At 39.9% G+C, this 13,723-nt stretch overlaps 1 protein-coding gene across 1 annotated transcript in view; it reads left to right on the forward strand.

Moving 5' to 3' along the window:
- The window catches only part of PALLD (palladin, cytoskeletal associated protein), a 243,404-nt gene that overhangs the window by 17,459 nt on the left and 212,222 nt on the right, over positions 1 to 13,723 (forward strand). Inside the window, exons 5-6 of the mRNA XM_036087528.2 lie at positions 3,569 to 3,710; positions 4,243 to 4,266. Of these exons, the coding sequence (XP_035943421.1) occupies positions 3,569 to 3,710; positions 4,243 to 4,266 (166 nt within the window). The remainder of the gene's footprint in view (positions 1 to 3,568; positions 3,711 to 4,242; positions 4,267 to 13,723) is intronic.

Here is a 13,723-nt window from a genome sequence, read left to right on the forward strand (position 1 = left end):
GAGAGATTCCATGTCTGTGGACTGAAAAATGATAAAAATCATGACTCCCAGATTAATCTATAAATTTAATACAGATCTAGCTGAAATTCCAACGGGTTCCTTGTTTTATTTGTTTGATGTAGAACTTGGCAATTTGATTCTAAGAAAAAAACGTCTAAAAATAGCCAGGGTACTCCTGAAGAAGGAAAATCGGATGCTGGTAAGGAAGGCACAGGATTTGTCCTCGGAGATGTCAAGACTTTGTAAAGGTAGAGTAGTTAGGATAGTATGGTGCTGAACAAGACCAAACAAATTGGGAGGTGATCAGAGCCCACAGACACTCCAATATCTACAGAAACCTATAGATCGCTGGGTAAAGAATGACTTCTTTAGTAGAGATAAAAAAAATATTAAATTGGACTCCTACCTCACACTTTTTACAAGAATCTAGGCCAAGTAAACAAAAGACATATGTGAAAAAGCAAATCCATAAAACTTGTGCAAGGCAGTAGGGAAGAGCATCTTGCTTGTCTTCTTGTAGGGGATGATTTTTTTCCTTCCAAGCCAGCCTGGATCCAGCTTTATTAAAGGTCTTTTCGTAAGCAGGATATTTAGTGTAAGACACTGGCGACAAATGATTATATTTGACAACAACTTTGAAAGTACCAAAAAAACAAAACAAAACAAAAAAACCTGACCACTGAAAGCAATGCCACTGTAGTCATCCATAAAGTCGTCCTTTCATGCTGAGAATAGCAGATGTTCCCACGGTGTGGGTAGTTCAGCTGCTATGTGGTTTTAGAGCTTTTCAAAAGCAGCTTCACCAGATCATCACCAGGAAGTCTGTGTTCCCTGATGTTGTTTTTGGGGTCCCAGTGCACCTCTTGATTTAAGCAAATAGAGAGGATGTGAGATTTTGCTTTCCCTCCCTACAGGGCTGCCCCACCGTGGCCTGGCATATGGTGATGGTATGGAACTCCTCCTGGGCACCAAGAGAAAGCCTCAAAAGCTAGACAAAAAACCTTGTTCCTCCATTGCATTCCAGCTCCTGAGGCATTGACATTATATTAGTGGTATATCCACTCCCCCAGAAGAAAACTGGGAAACATATTCTATGCTAACCACACAGCTTTAGTAAAAAGAAAAGTGAAACATAATTCTGTATTTTTATAAAGGTTGATTTAAAAAAAAATCACAAAACTGTAGAGTGAGTGGCAGCATGGAGCATACCTCATTGGGCATCTCCAGTGCCTTCTACCTTCTGTGTCTAGACCGTAGACCATGTCTCTTCTCTGCAGAATTGCTTCCTTCCTTCCTGGCATTTGCTTTCCCCTTTGTCCCTTTGGGCATCTTCTCTCCCTGCTTTGCTGGCTCCTTTTGGGCCCGGGCTTTGGTTTTGGAGGGGCAGGTTTAGAAGATAAATCTGCTCATCTCCTTTGTAACTCAAAGTAGCCTCCCCTTTGCCACCCTTAGCATCTTTTTTTGGTCATTCTCTTGGGCGTGATGGTGACAGTGAATGTGAGGTGGGCTTTGCCGGTCTAATAGGTGCCCCATCTATTTCCTCATACTGCTGTGATAAGGATTTCCAGGTGTCACAGCTGCTCAGAGGCAGAGGCCGTGCTCCTGCCTGCAGGCCACCGGGCTGAGCTGGGACAGCAGAGCTGGTTTGGGACTGTGGGACTGGGGACAGTAGAGACTCATGGGAGACAAGAGAGCAACTAGCCTTATGTTGCATTTCTTTCTAAATAGTTCGGCCCCTTCAAGGAATCACAGTATCAGGTGGGCTTGATATATGACAGGAGATACCCTTATGTGGACCCTAAAACACTCAGGGGTCCCCAGTTCTACCCTGAGTAGATGATGTAGATTGCCATGTGCAACCTCTGAAGGCTGGCTCTGAGTCTCCTTCAGGGCTCCCCCTTGTGTCGCTGAAGATTCTCCTAATGGCTCACTCCGCTTAGCTGTGGCTTTTCTCAAGATGACAAAGTTTGCTCCAGGTAGAGTGGTATTGTAATCCTGGAATAACTCTGTGGAGTTTTGACTGCTTCGGGTCCTTGGCGTCTACCCGTTTTCTCTATCTCTGACTTTCCAATGTTTGAACAAAACACACAATCCTAGGAATAAATCAGAGTCTCCTCTGGTGCCCGAAAGCTCAGTCATGAAAAATATTTGTGTACCATTTGAAATCTACCATGAGCAACTTCCTGGACAAGCCAGGAAGTGTTTAATAATTAATCCACACAACCTGGGCCCTGTTAGCAACACTTTTCCTGCTGTGATCCCATAAATTAGCTCTTCTCTGGACCCAGTCACAAAGTAAAAAAAATTCAATTTAAAACCAGAGATTTCCTACATTTAAAAATAAGGAGACAGAATGCAATCAGAAGTAGTTAATAATCTTAACCTTTTCACTTAAAAAAAAAAAAACATTCTTGTTAAACACCCAGATTATTATCAAATGCCTTCTCAGACTTAACATTAGCCTTTTTTTATAGTTCTTCTGCCAACAGCGTCAACTCTGAGAATTTCCTTAGGGCTCTACCACACTCACTGCAGCCCATTTGCTGCAACGTTTGTTTTTTCCCAGCACACCATTTGTTGTCCCTTCAGATAATCTTAAATAAACAAACAAAACCAGAAAAGACCACACACTTCTTAATGGGGATTTGTTTGCTTTTGGTTGACGTGTAGGTGAATTACTGTCATATCTGAATTATTTTAAGAGTTCTACATCACCTATGTAAGATCTCATACTCTCAAGTCAGCAGTTGCAAAAGTCAAAAAGTTGAAGTAGGCCCCATTGCTAAGTAATCCTGGAGGAGGAAGGCAGGGGGAGGACATCTGTGAGGGGACTATTAATGCTTTGATATTTAATAACAAGTATAAAAGCTTTACCTCTTTGCATCTGTGCAGCCAAATTAATTTCTAATCTGTTGCACTGTAAAAATATACTGGTCTGGACTTGGAGTGGGGTTAGGGGCAACAAGCGTAATTGCAAGGGAAGAGGAAATAAGGGTCATGAACGGAGAAGTACTGCAGGTTTTATTATTTTACTCAGAACTCCAAAATGAGAAAATCCCCAAGCCCCTTATCTTAATAAACCTGACATAGGAAGCTCCAGAGATGGTGGTGGTGGGGGGGAGTACATGAAAAGGTTGGGGCATGTAAAAACAAATTATGCCTTTTTTCTCTTCTTGTCTGGTTTTCCCAGGAATCTACATTCATATGGAATATAATTGTTTTAGGAAGTCTGCATTCCACCAGCTAACTCTTCAGTGTAGATAGAGACAGGTAACAGGCATTGCCATAAAATTCCATAAATATGAAAGTGTCAATAAATTTGCAGACAGACCCAAAATGTCCACGGCCCCAGTGGTAGACCTTACTAATCTCATTACACGGAGATTATAGAAAGCTAATGATTGATGGATTTCAAGGTGCCTACTTTTACCTGAGTTAGTGGTAATTATTTTATAATGCAAGTTTTACATATTTTTCCCCTCTAAGATTTGGAAGTTTTATTTTCTGTTTTGAAATTGTGTAAGAGTGCACCAAAGTCTTATGGGGAGTGTCTTCCTTGAATTTTTAGGAACTGCAAAACATAGCAGCATCTGAGGGTCAGGTGGTGGTTCTGGAGTGCCGGGTCCGAGGAGCACCCCCTTTGCAGGTCAAGTGGTTCCGACAAGGGAGTGAAATTCAAGACTCTCCAGATTTCAGAATTCTACAGAAAAGTAAGGAGAGGTGCCCATTCTCCCACATCCGTCCATTTTCTTCTCTCAAGCTTCAGGAAAACCAAGAAGGGTTCAGTCATTCAAGATGAATTGATTTCTATTTTCGAAGAGTAGTGAGGCCAGACAATCTGCAGATATGCGGGGTCCAGTAAATTAAAGTCGTGGTGGTCACTGTGTACCCCTTTGAAAGTCTAATAAAAGTTGTATGTTCTTCAGAAAAAATGTTACATACATTTGAACTCAAAGTTGGCCAAATAATTTTAGGAGGTTTACAAGCCTCCTATAAGCCCTTCTATGAACTGTGGTTTAAAAAACTTCCTAGTGTAAACTGTTACTGGAATTTGGGTTTCTGTATTTATAGAAATATAAATAGATCTATTATCACTTTATCTTTTCTATTATGGAGTTCCCTATATCCTACAGACATGTCCTGGACAAAGTAATAGAGAAAGATAGGTAGGTTTCTTATTAACGGAACCCCATTCTAATACTATGTTTTGATTTTTTTTTTTTTTTCTCATGTGACAAACAGAACCTAGATCTACAGCTGAACCTGGTAAGAAGCTCTTTTTTCTTTGGTAATGTATCTTTTGGGTTTCAATAGTTCTTTGTTTCAGTTTTAAAGCCATAAGCAGAACAATGTTTTTGCAGTTCCCTGGAAATACGAAACCCCCTTAAAGACAATATCTTCTTTATCATGGGGTCTGTACACTGCATTTTTACATCAGCTTCTTTATTAGTAAAACATTAAGTTCCATTCAGACAAGAAGGTCAAGCTCAGTGACTTACGGCTTTTTTAAATATAGTCTCTTATATTCAGAAAGCAAACTAAGCTCATGATGAAAAAATGTCCGCCTAAAATTCCAGTAGAAAAGAACCATCTGCTACATACTTCTATGGACCAAAACCTACTAATGGCTCGACCCTCCAGCTTAGAACTGTCTCACATGAGAGCAGCCCAAAGATGTAAGCAAAGCTGACCACCGGCATTTCTCATTTATGTCCCCTGAGCCGTAAACTTTTACTGTTCTACAAGCATGAAGAAAGTCATCTTGCCCTAGGATCTCTCTTAATTACCAGGTCATTTGACCTCATCAGAGTGCTATGTTATCCAGAAGCGCCAGGTCCGACTGTTTCCCTGCTCCAGACTTCTTGTATATTTATGACTCCCCATGAACTACAACAATGTTTGCAAAAGAAACGAAAATTTTTGTCTGTGCATTTCATAGGACACCCTCCTTGAGACTACTTTCTTTTGTGTTTCTCCCATCAGCAAAATTACCAGTTTTGCTGACTCCTTGGCTAATGGTAGAAAAACTGATTTGTGCCTCTGCCTCAGGGTGGAGCAGACTGTGCCATTATGTCCCTTAGGAGCCAAGACTTTGCTCTGTCCGTTCTTGGGGAACTTGAAGGTTCTCTATGGGCTACTGCAGGTCAGATTACTGTGGTTTGTCCTGAACCTTTCACAGCTGAGCACTGGGCCATTAAAAGTAGGGTGTGATCCTTTTAGGATCCCAAGGTTGAAAGATGCTGAGTAGCATCCTCAGAGAACAATGGGGATTGATCTGCTGCCTTCTTGTCATGATTATAGCTAGAACATGTTGTCCCACCTAATGTGTCAGTCACCACATTGAATACTGTAGTCACTTTTCAAAATGTGGAAATGCACAACTGCATATTTTGTCTGTGATAGGTCTTTATATAAAATTGCATCATGCTGGTTCCCTGATACATGGAACTTCTGAAATTCAGTCTACTGCATGAGCTAAGATGTTAGGGCACATCTTTTGGGTTTACTGTTCTAAATAGACTTATCGATAGATATGAAAGTAGGAGCCAGATACCTCTTTTTCTACAGAAAAGTTTATGTGAAAAACCTATAGGCGGTTTATGCCTTTTGATACTTTATGTACAAATAAAACTAACATTTTGGGCCACAAATTCTAAAAGCATTACTACTGGAATAGATTAGGACTGCTTTTGATGTTGTGTTTTGGATTCTGTGCAAATTTATGCAACTCTTTTTCATCGTGTCATTGCCATCGTCATCCCCTACAGAGGTGACGATGATTTATGAAATATCTCTGATGATCTCTGTTGGAAAATCCTAAACTAACCATCATCCGAAAATTCACAACACTGGTTAGAAGCTGCATGGTTTAGTTTCTGAGTATGTACATGTTTGAAAATTGAAAATGCTCAGTATATTGGCCCAGAAGGAATAAATTTGGGTGGGGAGGGAGAATAGAAACATCTACCACCCCCCTCTTCCATCCTCTTCCTCTTTACCCCTCATACCACACACTCTTTTTCAATTATGATTTGCTGTTTTGCTTCTAGAATATAGTTTTGATCAGGATTACTTAATAAAATTAGTTCTAGGCAGCTTCCTGGAATAAAATGACCTCTAGAATGATTTTTAACAGGCAAAGTCATGAAGAAAAGAGCAAGATATGGGAGGCCTTCCTTTTAAGCTGCGTATCCTAGCAATATAAAAGTTTCTCCTCCCCGTGTTCGCTGAATTTTCTTATTTTTTTCTCCTTCAGTTCGATCTGAAAGCATTTAATAAAACAGACTCCTCCATTCCAACTATAATAGAATTTGCTGAAAACAAATATTTCTTGGTACAGAACTATGTCAACCAAATCTGTCAATACAGGGGGGAAAAAACCTTGTAGATGGGCAGGAGCTATTAAAAACAAAACATAGGGGCACCTGGGTGGCTCAGTCGTTAAGCGCCTGCCTTTGGCTCAGGTCATGATCCCGGGGTCCTGGGATTGAGTCCCACATCGGGCTCCCTGCTCAGCGGGGAGCCTGCTTCTCCCTCTCCCACTCCCCCGCTTGTGTTCCCTCTCTCGCTGTGTCTCTGTCAAATAAATAAATAAATAAATAAATCTTAAAAAAAAAAAAAAACATAGCTAGTTTTCTCTGATCTTTGATAATTTCTCCATAATTATATTTACTATAGTACTGGAATTGTTCCGTGGTCTTTTTAAATAGAGCATCAAAATTGTCTCCTTTCGGAAATCTACAGTTGGTGTGTAGTGTTAAATAAAATTCTTGATCATATTTCTTTTTAAAACAAAACTTTAAACACATGAATGGCTATTCCAGTGACTGCTCATGTGAGCTGTTATGAGTGAGAACTTCAGAACAAGCAAATGTTAAAACATATTTGTATTTAAACAATGTTTTGGCATGCTTGATTATTATTAGACTAGGTATGATGATGATTCTTTTATTAGTAGCCAGATGTTTTCCTTACATTGACCTTGAAGTTGACTGTTGACATGGTTGGGGGAAAAAACAAAATATATATTGAACTCTGTACTTTCCTTAAATGACCTGATTGACTTTTTTATCCATTAGGCCATTGAACTTATTCAGCCATATAAAATGGATGTAAGAACTGGCTTCCCAGATAGCTGTTTTTTTAGCCACTGTTAAGTGGAAAGAAGAAAAACAGACATGACTATAATACATCTGAGGAAAGAGATAAATTTTGTAGGACGAGGCCAAGTGATGTTTTCCAAATGCTAAAACATAAATAGCCTTTGAAATTCAGGAACGTATTTAAGCATTCGGATTTTATTACTCTCTCTTCCTACTCTCTTCCAGTCCTCTGACACATTCACTCTTGCTCTCCTCACTGTCTGGTGCTCCCTCGCTTCTCTCCTCCTCCCCCTCTTCCTCTCTCTCTCAATCTCTCTTTTCACTTATCCTTTTTCCTCCTTCATTCCTTGTATCTCTTTACTCTTCTTCCTTTTTAAAATCATGTGTAAGATGTGTTGAAGCTCTAGAAATAAAATTGAAATTCACTAGTACCTAGCTATAGCCCCATTAGGGATTAGATATTGAGATAAAGAAGGAACTAGCAGATTCTCTCCTAATGCATTGAGAGACTGAAACAGGTTTTTCTTGTCACTACTGTGTTGTATCTGTCTAATGTGTTTTACACTCCCTTCTCTGTCTAGACAGAAGTCAGCTTGCATCACAAATCTTTTCAGACTGTTTTGTGAATTAATAGCTAGTCAGCTTACTTAAGACCAACATCCGTTTGTCATATTACCTGCTCTGGCCTCTTTCTTTGACATTCTGACTTTATACTGATTGAATCCTTCAAAGGCTAGTCTGGGGCGGGGGTGGTATGGAGGGCACAGAACACTCATTTGACAGCTCTTAATACTCAGGCCCTTACTCAGCTGTCTGGAAGCAGCCACAAACTGTATTGAGTTACTTCTACAGCATTGTCTAATGGCATGCAAAATTAAAAATACTGTGTCTTGCTGGCTGGGAAATTATACACATAAAAATACGGTGCCTTGTATCCTTTCAATATGAATCACTGCTAACCAGTGCCACCCATCATCTTAGATCTTAGATCATAGAGTTCATGTTCTGATTCTGTGATTCAGAATGTGAAGTTAATTATACTTGTTAAGTGTACTATAGTGCTGAGTTGTAGGAGAGCGATGGTAAGGAGGTTTGAGATCCCAGTAGATTGTCCATAGTTCAACGCTTAATGCAAGTCCAGGTTCAGATGGTAGGTTGAACAGAAGTGGGTTGTGTGAAGCCTGTGGTTCTCGAACCTGGGGTACCACACCAATTGACAGAGGTGCTGTCGTGTTTGACATTTTTGATGCAAACACAATGATACTCAACATCTGATAGACACAGCTACCAGCGCACCCCACATTCTTCTCTGTGACATCATATCTTTTTGAAACTCAGTTTTTGATGTGTATGTGTCGATAAAAAGCAAGTGCCACATGAAAGTCAACGTGGAACGTGAAATGAGGCTGGCTGTGCCCCATCTGATCTCAAGAGTTCTGTAGTATGCAACAGATGCGTGCATTCATTAGTTAGTAATTGTGGTTATTTAAGAATAAAATAATACTTTTCTTTCTTTCAATTTATACGAATTTGTTTTTTCAAACAGTAACTAAATTGTGAAGACCTAAATACTTACATGTCCTTTCAAAATAACTAAATAAATGAAGCTGTTAGGGATATCTTTTGGCTTAGGAGCATCATAAACTATTACTGAGACACTTAGGGTCCCACGGACCAAGAAAGTTTGGTTTAATCTCTGGGGAGAGAGGGAAAGCTTTGAGGCACATTTGAGAGTGCAGCAAAAAGAAAATTGAGTGACTCTTAGCATTCTAAATTCTCAATGCTCCTACTCCAAGTCTTCTGAACTGACCTTCTAGAATGCTGGCCTCGGAGCCTTTCCTTTCCTGGCAGAGCCTGAAGGACTCCTTTCTGGGCAATCTGAACATCCCATGAGAAAGAAAAATCGATACATGTGATATGGAAGTTTCTCCAACGAAGAGGCCATCCACATCAGCATAGCGGGAGGGCCAAAGTTGGCAAGCTCCTCTGTCTTGCTCAGAGCTTCTAATTAACTCAGAACCATGTCAGACAAGAAGAGAGAAAAGACCTCCGAAGAGACATCTGTCATGGATGATACAGAAGAAAAGAAGCCACCCTGAAAAGGAACTTGGATAAAACAGACTTGCAGAGAGAAGAAAATGTAAAAACAAAACAGCACTCCTCTCAGATAAGAGAATCAGTGCATCCAAGAAGTAAAAATTAAAAAGCTTTTAGAAGAGGGGAGGAATGTTTGGAAAACAAAAAGTTCTTGGAATGAAAAATTGGTAGCAGAAATAAAAGTTGAGGATATATCCCACAAAGTAGGGCAGAAAGACAAAAAAGAATATAAGAGAACAAAGGTAAAAAAAAAATTAGAATATGCTGGAGAACTTGCTTAAGTAGACTACACATGTATAATTGGGATTCCAGGAGAGAGAACAAAGGAGGGGAAGAGATTATCAATGAAATAATTTTTTTAATTCCCCAAATTGAAAGATACCAGTTTCCAGATTGAAAGGACTCATTGCATGCACAGTGGATGCAAATAAATTCACAGCAGTGTGCATCATGAAATTCAGAATATCCAGGACGAGGAGATGATTCTGCCAGTGTCCAGAGAGAAAACATCAAGTCACATAAAACTAACAAGATCAGAATGACTTAGGACTTCTCAGTAGTCAGGCTAGACACAAAGAGACAATGAAGCAAAGCCTTCAAAATTCTAAAGTAAAATTGCCTCCAACTTAGAATCCTATACCCTGCCAACACCTTCGATTCCATATGAAGATGTAGTCAAGAGTTTCCAGACTTGCAAGGTCTCAAAGGTTTTCCTCCACAACTCTTTATTTGGGTTGTGCTCTACCACAGCAAGAGAATTCACCTAGAAAGCAGGAGATCAAATGCAGGCAAGAGCCAAAGGGAGCCCGCCGGAGGGTAACAGCTGTGCGTCAGGAATGGAGGCCAAGTCCAGATTGGAGTAGTGTGATGTAAGAGACAGACTCATGGACATTTTCATCACGAAGAGCTCATTGCCACTGCTTCGACCTTTACTCTGATGACAGAATGGCAGGGTAGTTCTCTTTTCTCTTGGCCTTTCGTGCTTTCCCCTCCCTGCCCTGCCTCCTGGTTCAGCTAAGAACATTCATTTCGTCCCTCCACCCCCACCATTCTGACTTGATCTGGTGCTGAGATTTGGAAGCTGGCCACATTGAACTTAAAAACAGAAAGCGTGGGGACGCTTACTCCACTAACTATTCATGCTGGCTCTCCAGTTCCTGCCCACACTTAGCCCCGCCAGACTTCCCCACCGAGGTGAGCCGTAGGTTTCCCAGGACTCACTCATGACCTTGTCTGCTGATGACTCCTGTGGGGGCTTTTGTAAACTCACAGGGATGTTGAAGCCAGTTTATACCCAAAGATAGTTCCTGTGAACTTCCTTGAACAGTGACAAGTTTTTTTCTTTACGCTTATGACTCAATTTTTTAAAACTAAACACATTTTTTGAAGGATACATATGTGATAAACATAACATAATGAAAATCAGAAGACTGATTATGCTCCTCAAAAGGAGAAGAAGAAGAAAGATTAAATTGGGGAGCACATAGGGGGCATTTCTAAAGTATTGGTAATATTTTATTTCTTAGACTTGATGGGTGCACAGGGGTCCGTTTTTTCATTACTCCTTAAACTGTGCATTTAAATTAGCCCCCCAAAAATAAAAATACCCTCTATATAAGATATAGTTTGCAACTGTAAAACAATCCTTTAAAAAATTTATGCAAACATTGTATTTACCCACACTGAATCTCATTTTATTGATTTTAGTCCAGGTTCTTTTTTATCAGTTGTCTTAGACAAACCATGTGGTTTGGGAGGTAAAAGCTGGATTTCTTTTTGGTTAGGCTGGACCCCAAAGAGGAAAACAAGGAAGGGCTGTGAAGGAAAGCATTTATAAAAATGTCCCCTTATTACCCAAAGGACCTAGTAATACTATCCTTGCTGCCTCATCATTTTATGACGTTTGGCAAACAAAATTATTTGTATTTAACCAAGTGTTAAGTACATCAAAACTTAGAATGAAACTCAAGGTTGAATTCTGAGAGATATTTATATGATTAAGTAATTTTTAGGTAACCATAAAAAAAAAATTTATCACCAGCAAAAATGGTCTCTAATTTAGTGATTTATTCCATTCCATCAAAACTTTTCACTTAGGAAAAATGGATTAAAATGTATCATAGAGTTATTGGTAACTTTAAAAATTTCCATTTTCTAAAATGGACAGTTTTTAAATATAGATAAGTAAGCCTCTAACTGCCTTTATTTGACATAAGCAGTCATTCCTTGATTTCTGTTTCTCACCAAAATGTATTTTTACAGATGTCTTAAAGGTCTTTTTGTTCAAATAAGATGCTACTGGATAAAAATGCAATATAACAACCTAGCTCATCTCATTTCCTCATGGCTTTCTTCATTTTTATAATGTCAGAACCATATGAGCCATCATGCTCTTTCAACAAAGTGGGAGCCTATTGTCAGTTTATTCTGAAATTTTCCAAGAGAAGAAAAGCTGAACAACCTTTGGGGCAGTTTATCTAGTACACATTTTATCTAGTACAAGTCACTGGGACATAGCAATGCATGAAGATCACTAGAACATCTCAGTGCTTTTCTTTTGTTGTTGTTGTTCTGTCAGTTTGTGGCCTTTTCTAGATGTTTCGTCGGCCATCGACTGTACAGGACTATGCTTTTATCACTAGAAGTATTCCTGAAAACCCCATATAAAATAAGTATTGCTCAATCAAATTCGAAACAGTCTTTTTGTAAAACAACTGTTTACTTTTTTCCTGCAATCTAAATTTCATCCATACATGTATTCAGAAATATTTATGGAGAGCCAGTCAGAGATGCTGGCAACATACCCATGAACAAAACAAATGCTTTCTGCTTTCACAGAGGCCTGAGTCAAGGGAGCAGAAGTGGACAGACATTTCACAATAAATTATTTATAGGTGTGAGCGCTGTCTCCAAGGAAAGTCTGCCATCTTAAGATTACAATACAGATGGTGGATCTGACCAAGTCTAATCAAAAAAAGGCTTCTCTGAGAAAGTCATGTTGAGGTGGAAACGTCAGGCGGAGGGCTCAGAGACGTAAAGGTCTGTGGCTTTGCAAGGAGCAGCCCAAGAGCCAGAGTGCCCAAAGCTCAGAATGAAAGAAGGGGAGAGGCACAAAAGGAACCTGGAGAGTAGCCACCTGATCATTTAGGGTTCTGTGACCACGTCGAGGTTTTGTAATCTATCCTCAAAGTCATGGAAGTATGCGGTGATGATAAAATTTCATTCTCAAAGGGGCCCTCTGGTTTAGAAGGGGCAACTGTATATATAAGCTCAGGGTTTTTAAAAATGGCATAACTAAAAATCACAAAATCATAGATAACATAAGAAGGAACTTTAAAATTGTCAAGATCATCACTCCAAAACCACTTTACGTCATGCCTGCTAGATAAGAGTTTATCCTGTTTCTGAATGTAGGTTTCAAGGCACAGAATTCGGTCTGTGTTTACAGTTAGGGCATTCTCAGCTACTGAACTGGTGATAGGTATTTCTCCAAGTGTCTCCGGAAACTCCATCTTTTCAGGTATGAATAATCCAAGGTTGAGAGAAGCCCTTTCCAGCGAGCGCCGAACGCTGGGGAGATAGTGCAGGGACTCAGGCAGTGGTGCCCCAGGCAGGAAGCACCTAGGTGCTGCTGAAAGCCGGGAAGTCTTCCTGGTCCCCCCCCAGCATCTGCTACAGGGAACAAAGGTGACCTGCCTCTGCCTGAAGCCCATCTCTCAGAGGACAGCCAGTCCGTGACGGTCTTTTTCCCCAAATCTCAAAAGATTAGGCTGTTCATTCCTTCTGATACCAGCATGTCCACATTTCAAGCCCTGTTCCAGTATGTCTGTGTCTCTGAGGACACACAGCACATCTCCTTCTGCAGATGAATTTCCTATTAAATTACTTGGATAGTGAGAGTAATTAAAAGTTTCAGATTCAAGAAACTTGTTTCCCATCTTAAATCTTTCCTTACCTCACTCATTTTACACTGAGTTCCTTGTGCCCTGAACTAGAAAAAAAATGCAGAACAACTAGAGAGGCTTTGTCCTGTAGGGAGAAAAAAAAAAAAAAAAAAAGCTTGCTCATGGGAGGCAGGATGACTATTTCAGCATTTTGACTTTATCATTAATTAACCATGACCTTAAGAGAATCACTTTGGACCTCACCTGAAGAAATGAGAGATTTGGGCTAGTCAGTCTCTAAAATCCCTTACAGCGGTGATATTCTAAGTTTTATCCTTCTCTGGTTAAATACACTTTTAACTCCTCCTGTAATCATATGTATTCAGTTAAAAAAAATTCCAGTCCCTTGTCCCTTTCCAGATGCACCTCGCTTTCCAAACTGTTAATCTTATGTGATGCTCCAACTTGAATTATTTCCACACTTTTTATCTTCGTCCATTTGGAAGGCTAAGAACTCTGTATAGTACCTTCAAAAACACACAGGCTTACCTCGTGCTCTCTCTTGTCCGATTGTTTTTCTTCTGGTCGGTGAACTTTTTCATCACGTAATAATTGTGTACTTCAAATGTATCCGTGTCT

Source organism: Halichoerus grypus, chromosome 3 (genome assembly GCF_964656455.1).
Source record: "Halichoerus grypus chromosome 3, mHalGry1.hap1.1, whole genome shotgun sequence".
Classification (NCBI taxonomy): Eukaryota; Metazoa; Chordata; class Mammalia; order Carnivora; family Phocidae; genus Halichoerus; species Halichoerus grypus.